General features: G+C 58.8%; 1 protein-coding gene across 3 annotated transcripts; it reads right to left on the reverse strand.

The window, feature by feature from the left end:
- Positions 1–104: 104 nt before the first annotated feature.
- Positions 105–7678, reverse strand: MBD6 (methyl-CpG binding domain protein 6). 3 transcript variants are annotated; one of them, XM_060113510.1, is made up of 13 exons: positions 7426–7678; positions 6335–6398; positions 6020–6156; positions 5623–5725; positions 5334–5493; positions 4053–5108; positions 2997–3658; positions 2564–2717; positions 2211–2380; positions 1662–2075; positions 1505–1557; positions 1218–1281; positions 105–1072 (listed from the first exon to the last, which is right to left on the reverse strand). In XM_060113510.1, the coding sequence occupies exons 3-13, from the start codon at positions 6130–6132 to the stop codon at positions 998–1000; spliced, it is 3024 nt and encodes a 1007-aa protein (XP_059969493.1). In that variant the 5' UTR covers positions 6133–6156; positions 6335–6398; positions 7426–7678; the 3' UTR covers positions 105–997. The 3 variants fall into 3 exon arrangements, with proteins under 3 accessions (XP_059969493.1, XP_059969496.1, XP_059969494.1); XM_060113513.1 differs by having other exon boundaries at positions 6020–6209; XM_060113511.1 differs by lacking the exon at positions 7426–7678 and adding an exon at positions 6964–7220.
- Positions 7679–9652: the final 1974 nt, after the last annotated feature.

The following is a 9652-nucleotide window of genomic DNA, read 5'->3' on the forward strand; positions in this document are numbered from 1 at the left end:
AGTGTCGTAGACAGTCTAAGCCACTCTCTACTGTAAGAGAAGGATTTAAGTCGTCACCTGTTCTTACAAAAGAACTCAGGAAAAAATGAGGACAGAGTCAGAGCCAGAGTTTCAAAATATTCTCATCTGTTAAATTAAGAGTGTCTCCCATAGAAAAGCAGTGGAGGCCCCAAAGGGCAAGTACAAAACAGAATTAAAACTCCCAAAGGTCTTGTCTTTACAAAAGAAAAGGCAGGAGGCAGCCCCTGGACAGCTGGTCATGCTGGCCGCTCCGGTTGGACCACGTTGCATAATCCTCAGTCGCATCATCACAACGTCTCTGAGCGTTTTGATGGGGGGAGAAGGGGCAGTGTAGTGTGTATGGGAGGAGAGACCCAGATGGCTCTCTTTGCCCCCTTACCCCCTTTTTATATCCCAGAGGAAAGTAGAGGGAAGCTGGCTACACCTTGAAATGAGGCTATGTGTTTCAAACCTGGGGACAGGGGTAAGAAGGGATCTGTGCTTTGAGCAACCTGAGCCAGAGGCAGAGGGGTGTTGTAGGGGTGAGGGGAGGGTGCATGATGCTTATTGCTTTGTACCTTTCACTGGGAAGGAGGGCAGCAGCCAACAGTAGCTCACAGGTTTGTAAACTGAGCCTGCTGGCTTCGAGAAGGGAGGCAATGAAGTCGAATTAAATATAAAAGAGTCATTTGTGCAAAAATAACTTAAACAAATAAAAGACCTGGGGAAAGGGGTGTTCCCCTTAGCCTGGTGGGGAGAGGGCCATATACCCCCCCCCAGGCCTTTTCAGTGACATGGCTTTGGGGGGGAGGGGGTGACCTCCCTACCCCCTGCAATGGCTCAGGATGGGATTGTGGGGAAGGGGTTGCATTTGTGCTCTGAGTGGGGAGTAGTGCCCCCACCCACTGTCCACAGGTGCACGTGGCTGGCAGGGGCTCCCAAGGCTCAGCACTCAGCTCTCCCCAGTCAGGGTCAGATCCAGCTCCAGGTATGGCTGCTATGGGGCCAGTTTCCTCCTCTTGTTTTTGGCAGGACGGCCAGGGCGGGCCCGGGGAGGCAGAGGGACAGCCGCCTATACAAGAGGGGAAGTTGAAAGAAGTGATCAAACAGCTAGGTATCAGGAAGTCCTTTATTTTCTCCCCACTCCCACTGACCTTCTCCTCCTGCCTCACCCCATACACGCACCCACACCCACCCACACAGGGCCGCACACTTACGCGGGTTGTGGGGCTGGGGTCCAAGGTAACGTCTTGGCGGGAGCTGTTGCTGTTCCGGGTAGGGCTGCAATAAGGGGCACAGATGGTCAGGAACACCTCCCCAAGCGCCAGGTGAATTTCAGAGTTTGGGTGGGAAACTTTCTACATTTGGATAGTAAAGGCGTAATATCCTTATTCATATTCAAGCAAGTATCTGCCTTTTTGAAAGCCAAGTCACTCTTGAGCTATTTCCATAAACCCAAGAAAATGTGGGGAAAGGCCGGTATTGTAGTGGGCCCAATACTCACTTGTATTTTCTCCTCCGGCCACGACGAGACTTTCTGACTACCCCTGGGGGCACCTGAGAAAAGACAGACTGGGTGTAGGAAAAGTTAGGAAAAGGCACCTTGGCCTCAACCTTTCCTCAGAGTCTTTGTGCCCAGACCACCATCACTCTGCACTCACCTTAAGGTCCTCAGAATGGGGCCCAGAAGGGGATGGATCCTTGGGCTCAGCACCCCCTTCAGCCAGCTCCCCATTATGCTGCCAGTGGTGGGTCCTTCTTGGGGACCGTTCCATTTGTCCATTGAAGCCACCACGTGCCCCCCACTTGAGGGCCAGTCGGCCAGGCTCCCGCCGGCTGCCAGGCTTTCGGCCCCGGCCTGGCCTGGCCTCACCATTAATGCCCCTAAGTCCCCCTCCTCCCCTCCGGCCCCGTTTCCCTGACCCCCTCCCAGTGAGCAGCTCAGGGACTGGGGGGTCGGGAGAACCGTGGGGTGGGGCTAAGGCACTGAGGGGAGGCCGGGCAGGCTCCGGTTCAAGGGCCGAGGTGGGGCTCTCGGGGGGCAGACAGGGGGCTTCTGGCTGCTCTGGAGGGATCTGCGGACAAAACAAAATCTCAGTCAGTCTCAAATGCAGTCCCTCTGCTACTGTAACTCAAAATGTCTATACTTCCAGTTTGGGAAAAACTTCTCTCCCTAACAAACACACCCACACCCACACCCATACCCTCACCTGGAGACTCTGTAGCAGGCAGGCTAGGGGACTAGAAGCCTCTGAGAGGGGTGGAGGAGCTCCCCCCACAGGGAGGAGCTGCAGCCCCAACTGGCCAGAGAGAAGAGGGCCAGGAGGCTGCAGCAGACTGGGGAGGGTTCCAGGGCTGCTGGTCAGCGAAGACAGGTCACCTGTTGAGGAATTGTAAAGTCAAGGGTCTCCCTAGGCCAACCAGCTAAGCTGAGCAGACCCTATTATTCTTTTAGGCTTTACCCGGTGGTCAGAGACTTTCTTCCCTAATTCATCCAGCCTCTACTCTCAGTTTTTCTGCTTCCTTTCTTCTCTCCCACACCAGAGTCTTCCCTCAGACTCACCCAGCAGGCTGGCACTCAGCAGAGGGCTAAGGAGTTGGGGGGGTCTCCCTGAGTTGGAGGGGGCCTTGCCCAGAGAGGAGGCCCCCGGGTCAGTAGTTGCCGTGGTGACACTGGAGGTAGGTGGTCCAGGTTGGGGGGCACTCAGGACACAGGGCTAAGGAGAAAGAATAGTTATTACATTTACATGTGTAAAGTATTCAATAAGTTTAGAGTACTTTCATATGTACAATCCCACTGAAGCCTCACATGAAGTAGGCCATGTTTATTAAATACAGACCCAGCTGTTGCAGCCATCCTACCCCCAGCCAAGAATTAAGCCCTCCCCAAAGACCCTGAGGAAGAGCTCAGACATGAAACTGAAAGCCTTTGATTCCCAGCTCCCATCTCTGATTCTACCTCTGGTTCTGTCCCACCCACTCACCCTCATCCTCACCTGGGGGGGCGCCCCCGACGGGGGATCCAGGCTGGCAGCCAGCAGCGCAGAATTTAAAGCTATGAGGGTGGGGGGGGCTGAAAGGGGGGGGAACAGCAAGGGGGGCAGGTCTCCCAAACCTGAAAATGTCTCCCCACTCGGACCCCCGGCTCCCTCTGCAGATCCCTCTCCATCCCCAGCTGTGGGGCCCAGGGCCAACAGGGGCAGGAAGGAGGCAAGGAGGTTGCTAGGGGGTGCGGAAGGGGGTGGAAGAAGGTCTGAGGGGGGTGGTGGAAGCAGGGAAGCCACCAAAAGCGAAGGCCCTTCGGGCTCGCCTGGGGCTAGGGGAGGGCCAGGTCCCCCTGGTGGGGGTAGCAGGGGCTCAGGGGGAGGTTGTCCCCCTCCCCCAGCCAGCACGCCAAATAAACTGTGACTGAGCAATGGAGAAGGCGGAGGTTGCCCCAGACTCAGAGGGAGAGGCAAGGTCCCTAGCATCCCCGGGAAGCCGGCTCCACTCAGCGCCAGGCCCTGCTCGGGGCTGGGGAACGGGAAAGCCTCCCCACCAGCCAGGGGAGGCAGAGGGCAGGCTGGGCCCGACCCCATCCCGAGCGCTTCGGATGGGCTTTGAAGCACAGGGCTAGGGACTAAGGGGGCTTTGGAGGCAGCTGGTGGGGCAGGGGCACCTGCAAAGAAAAAGAGAGGTTCAGCTCAAGGGAGGTCCTTCCTCCCAGCGTCCAAAGAATCCAACCTCCCTGCCCCCAACCCAGAAAACCACCACAGAGGGCTTCCCTGGTGGCGCACTGGTTGCAAGTCCGCCTGCCGATGCAGGGGACACGGGTTCGTGCCCCGGTCCGGGAAGATCCCACATGCCGCGGAGCGGCTGGGCCCGTGAGCCATGGCCGCTGAGCCTGTGCGTCCGGAGCCTGTGCTCCGCAACGGGAGAGGCCACAACAGTGAGAGGCCCGCGTACCGCAAAAAAAAAAAAAAAAGAAAAGAAAACCACCACAGAGCTCTCAGTTCTCCCGTAAATGTCTCTCTCCACCCGAAGGGAGGAAGGGCTCCATCACACTCACATACCTGGCACGCTGCTGAGGCTGCCACTGGTGGTCCCAGGCAGGGAGGGCGGGATGGGGTGCCTGGGCTGGGGAGGGCTCCCTGAGGAGAGGGTTGGGGGAGGAGGAAGGTGTGCATCTGACCCCAAAAGGTTAAAGCTTCCATCAGAGTGGGGAGGGCCAGGGGTGGGGAGTCCCAGCAGGGACAGCACAGAAGGGAGAATCGGTTGGGAGGGCTCAGGAAGAGGAAAAGGTGGTGGGGCGGGAGCAGGGGCCCGAGGGCGGCTCCGTCTAGGGGCTTGAGGGCCTCCCCCTTCTAGCAATCGAAGTACAGTTGGGGGGCGGCGGGGGCGACGCTGAGAGGGACGGGGCGATGATGAGGAGTGGGAAGCTGAGGGCGCCTGGGCACGGGGCCTTCGGCCCTGTAAAGTGCTGGGAGGGGGGAGAGGGGGGTGCTGTGCCTTGGCCGCTGCAGAGAGTAGGCTGCTAGCAAGGAAGGGGGGTGCCCTGGGCCCCTCCACCGTGGGGGCCCCTCCTAGGGGCCCCAGGACCAGGGGCAGGTGCATAGTGGCTGAAGACACTGGTGGCTGAGTGGCAGGACCAGGGGGGCCAGGGGGACCAGGGAGATTATTGCTTGGGGGCAGGGGAGGGGGTGTTAAGGCATCACTACAGTGGAAGAGAGGAGGATCAGAAGGTGGTGAGGAGGAGGCATGGGGGGCTGGCGGAGAGCCCAAGTCAGGGGGCACCAGGCTGGATCGGAGAGCAGCTCCCCAGCTATATGAGGGGGCATTGAGGCTGATAGCAGGTGGAGGAGGTGGAGCTGGAGAGGGGGCATTGCCCCTTGGCAGGAAACAAGGGCTGCTGCTGCCTCCGGAGGGGACTGGGTCAGGAAGCCTTGGCTGTGGGAAGAGCCCCCCAGGGCCTGCTAGAGGGGGGAAAGCCTGTGGAACTGAAGGCGGTTCTGGGGGAAGGGAGCCAGGAGCCCCATTAAGCGGAGTTGTAGGAGGAACTCGACAGGGAGGGCGGGCAGAGGGAGGCCCTGGGGACACAGTGTGGAACATTTGGGGGCTCGCTCCCTCTCCTGCAATAAATGAGAAACAAAGGATCAACCTGTGGCTCCCCTTCCAAGAACTTTCGTCTTCTCCATCCCTTCTCCCATAAATTCCCAGCTTCCCTGTGCCCTCCTCTCACCAAGCAGCTCCCCACTCCACCCTTCTCCTTCCTTTCCTCTCACAAAGCTCCTCCCACCATCCCTCTTCCAGGCCCTTAAGTTTTCCTCAGTCTCTGTAAAGTGGAAAAGATTCACCAGAAGAGTGTGAGCAGGTGGTCTCCATGCTGCGGTACAGAGTTGCCATGGCAACGGCTTTCCGCCGGTGGTTGCACAGCTTGGTCATGTCCTCCTCTGATGCTGGCCCCACCCCAGCCCCACCCGGGGTCACCGGGGCCAAAGGGTCAAAGTTGAAAACCTGCAAGGTGGAAGCATGGACAGGGACCCTGAGGGAACAGAATCTGTGAGAAGAGCTACCACAGTCAGTGATTTGCATTAAGTCTCCCGGCTTATCCCTGTACTCTCTGGCTCCCCTCACCACTCTGACCTTGGGGACATTGAGTGGACACTCCAGACCGCACTTGCAGGTCCCATCGCTGAGGAGGTAGCTCCGGGTTTGCTCCAAGGAAGACAGCTCTGTGCCACTTGGGCTGGGAGAGGACAGGGTCAGAGAGTATGGGATTAGTTGACACTGAATTGGGAGAGACTCTTAAAGAACAGTTCATTAGTCAAAGACCTTCCTAGGAAGGGCAGAATAAGGAAGAGACGGAGAGAACAAATGCAAAGGGCCAGAGACACAGAGAGCAAAAAGGCTGAGGAAGGAGGAGGAACAGAGGAGAGCAACAGGGCACCCAGCAATCTGGGCTTTGAGAGGAGGGATGGGAGAAAACTCAGGCAATTGAAGGGCCTGGGGATAGAAACTGGGGAATTTTGGGGAGTCATACCTGATATAGAGCACAGCACCCTCTCGAACACAGCGCTGCCAGCCGATGGGGACAGATGTGGCCACAGGGCCCCCAGCTCTGTCTGCTCCACTGCTCTCATTGCCCCCATTCATTGTGTGTAATCAGCTCCCACGTGCCTGATAACACAGACATCCATGTGGCATTAGGAGGATTAAACTGGGCTGGGTACCTGAGGGAGTATTTAAGAAAAGCAAAGGTGTGGGGAGACTCAAGAGGACTCGGAGGCAAGGGGAAACCCTCGGAGAGCTGGGAGAGAGAATGAGGGGGAACCCTCTGCCATCCCACCATGGCTACCTGAACATCTCTGCAAACATTGTGGGGTCCAGTCTAAAGCCGGGGCCGCCGGCTTAGCCCACACCTGCAACACAGGAGAGAGGAGGGACCGTCAGGAATCTGCCCAGGAAACTCTCAAGGGAACGATCCTTAATAATATGAGGTAAGTACCCATAAAGATCTCAGGGATCTGCTGGCTGAGTCCACAACCATCCTTTCCATGTCCAGTCCTTAGGGACCAGAGGGTCAAAGCCTCAACTTCCAGGGACCAAGGAATCACAGCCCAATCCCTAGGCATATAAAGGGTAAGGCCCCTTTGTCCCACCAAGGAGAGAAACCTTCAGCCAGGAGTGTGGGCTAATTCTTATAATACCAGGCCACTAGGAAGTTTCCCAGAGAGTCTGGCCCCTGCTGTTCCCTCCCCCTCAGGAAGATCTTATAAAAAGTAGATTGCCCCACAGGTCACCAGGCAATTGCCCAATTGCCCGCTGGGGTGGTACCAGCATAACTCCCCCCATGGCTGGCTCCACTAGACAATCACTGATCTAGTTCATTTGGGTCTTCTCCCACGATTCTCAGAAACTCCCAATTTTCCCCCAAGCCTAAGGCAAGGGGATTCAGCACCTCCTGTCCCACTGCCTTCAAATTACCTCCAAGAAGAATTCTCCTCTGATGTACATGGGGACGCCCCCCAAACCTGCAAGTATCCTCTCCAACCTTACCATCGCTCCCACCCCACACTGGCGGCTTCTAAACTTTCCCCCTCATAACAAGGCGCCTGTCACCCAGCCTGCTTCCCTCGGCTCGGGGAGGAGGGGAAGGCGCACGAAGTAGGAAGGAACTTGGGGAGAGGGCGGGCGGAGGGTGGGCGAAGCACTGAGGGGAAGGAGGTGAAGAAGGCAAAAGTCAAGCAGTGAGAGGGAAAAACGGTGGGGGCAGGTGAGGGTGGGGGAATGGGGATGGGGCCAGGGAAAGGGGCCGAGAGGACGCGGAGGGGGCAGAGGGTAGGGACGGGAGGGGAGGGGAGAGGAGGGGAGGGGAGGGGAGGGGAGGGGAAGGGAAGGGAGGGGGAGGGGGAGGGGCGGGGTGGGGGGGCCGGGCCCTGCACTCACCGCGGCCCATGGTTCGGCCGGCCCCGCCCTGCGCAGTCGCGGCCCAGAGGGTGAGTGGGAGGGAGTGGGAGGAGGGTCGGTGGAGCCCGAGCCTCCGGTACGGCCCCGGCCGGTCCTAGCAGGAAGCGCCGCTGCCGCCGCCGCGGATCACCGAGCGGCCTCCCGCGCATGCGCCATGGGGGCCAGGGGCAGCCCTGGGGATTCCGTTCCCAGAAGGCACCGCGCAGGCTGCTACCGCCGCCGCCGTCGCTGCCGCCGCCACCGCCGCAGCCGCCGCTGCCGCCGCCGCTGCCCGGACGGGAGAGGGGCGGGGCCGGGCCCCCGCCCAGCGGACAAGGACGAGCCAACTGGAGGGGCCGCAGTGCGCATGCGGGAGCGCGCCTACCCCTCCCCCACAACCCCCCATTAATCCCCAAGAGAACAAACACCCCACGCGGGCCCCACCCCCCCGCCCCCCCCCCGGGCCTCCGCGGAAGGATCCGAGCCTCTTCCCAGGCCACTGGTGGCCAATCCTAGCCTTCCCCCGGGAGGGGCCCCTTCCGATGCCACAATCTGTTGGGGGAGCCAGGAATGCCAGGTCCGGGAGGAACCGGCCCCAAAAGATGAAGGTCGAGACTTGCCCTGCCCCGCCCCCAAAGGCTGCCCGGGTAGTGTGCTGGGACTTGACCCGCCTCCCCAGGTCAACAAGTCACAACACGACCCCGGCCTGTCAAGTCACATGACCTCTGCCTGTCACTGACAACCTGGTCATGTCTTCGGGCCAGGAGAGACCATCTGCTCCAACCCACCCCCACCCCCATTTACAGAAGGAGAAATGGAGCTCTGGAGCAATGGTGCAGGCCTGGCCAAGGACCTGTCACCGTCACACCACCGCCTGAAGCTGCCACCCAGCCACAACCAGCCTTGTTGACAGTTTCTACTTAGGACAAACTCCGGCTGCCCTCATGAGGGTATGACAGGATATGTAACAGGCCACCATATGGCCTCTGTTTTCTACCTAATGGCACTAGAAAAATACTTTGCATTTTCCACGGTGCTTTTCACTTTTGTTCAAGCTGCCTCCAAGTTCCTAATTCTCTCATTTTACTTCCACAACTCGTTATCTTTTATTTACTAACATGAACGGTGAAGCACGGGGAGATTAGGTGGCAGGCCTGGGATCCCTGGGCAAGTGAGGGACCGCTGAGGCTAGAATCTGGGCTCCTGACAACCCAGTCCAAGGCAGTCGTGCGCTCACGTGCACGCAGTGTTCCAGGCAACACAGCCCTACTGTAGCCCAGACACATAGAAAGCAGGCCTATGCCCAGCTCCTCACAGCAGGGAGTCACAGGACTTGCAGGTCTGGTACACTGAAAAGGGCGGGCCTGATCTTTGGTGAAGGGCACCAGAGCACCACGGGGGAAGGTGATAAGGGAAACAGTGGGAATCGGGGCCACCCGGCAAAGAACATGAATTCTGGCATGCCAAGGGCTCATCAAAAACTTTACAAAGATAAGAGTTTAAGGGTGCTCTTCAGCGAGGAGGAGCTGAAAATGACTACCAAGGGGATTCAAGTTACTTGGCCTCTTTTGAGGAAGCCAGGGAGCTAAAAGAGAGGACCCCTTTAGGAAGACTCAAGAAGACGCAAACAACCCTGGTGGTTGGATGCAAATTTTCAAAGGACGGAGGTTTAAAAGACCTTGTGTCCATTAGCTGGGAGGGGATGAGGGGCAAAGAAAATGGGAGTCTCTTGTGGAGGAGGTAAAACTGGGACTCATGTCAGGTGGGCGGAACAAGACCTCTTGAGGAAGACAAGCTGCAGTGAGGCTTCACACCGCAGCCTAGGGGTAACCACGGTTGGGAGCTGCTGGGGCCGTTGGGTGCCGGGAGCTGGCGCCCCGCCCTCTTTCCTCTCCCCCACCCCCCCGCACCTCCCACCACCCTTGTAGTGCCCTGCGCGTGCGCACGCAGACACCGGTTGCCAAACATTGCATCATCCCCGCCCCCCTTTCCTCCCCTCCCCCGCCAGCTCTCCCCTCCGCGCGCGCGCATGACTCACTCACCACCTCCGCAAAGCCTCGTGACCCAAAGCCACTTCCGGGTCCAACACTAAGTCGACCCCCAAGCGGGAGGGAGCGATGGGGGCGGTGCCTTGGGGCTCCTGAGTGGCGGATGTAAGGTATGAGGCGGGGCCAATGCCGGCGTGCCGCTTTATGATTGGTAGGCTTCTGGATCCGCCCCCGGAGAG

The sequence above is a fragment of the Mesoplodon densirostris genome, chromosome 11, assembly GCF_025265405.1.
Source record: "Mesoplodon densirostris isolate mMesDen1 chromosome 11, mMesDen1 primary haplotype, whole genome shotgun sequence".
Classification (NCBI taxonomy): domain Eukaryota; kingdom Metazoa; phylum Chordata; class Mammalia; order Artiodactyla; family Ziphiidae; genus Mesoplodon; species Mesoplodon densirostris.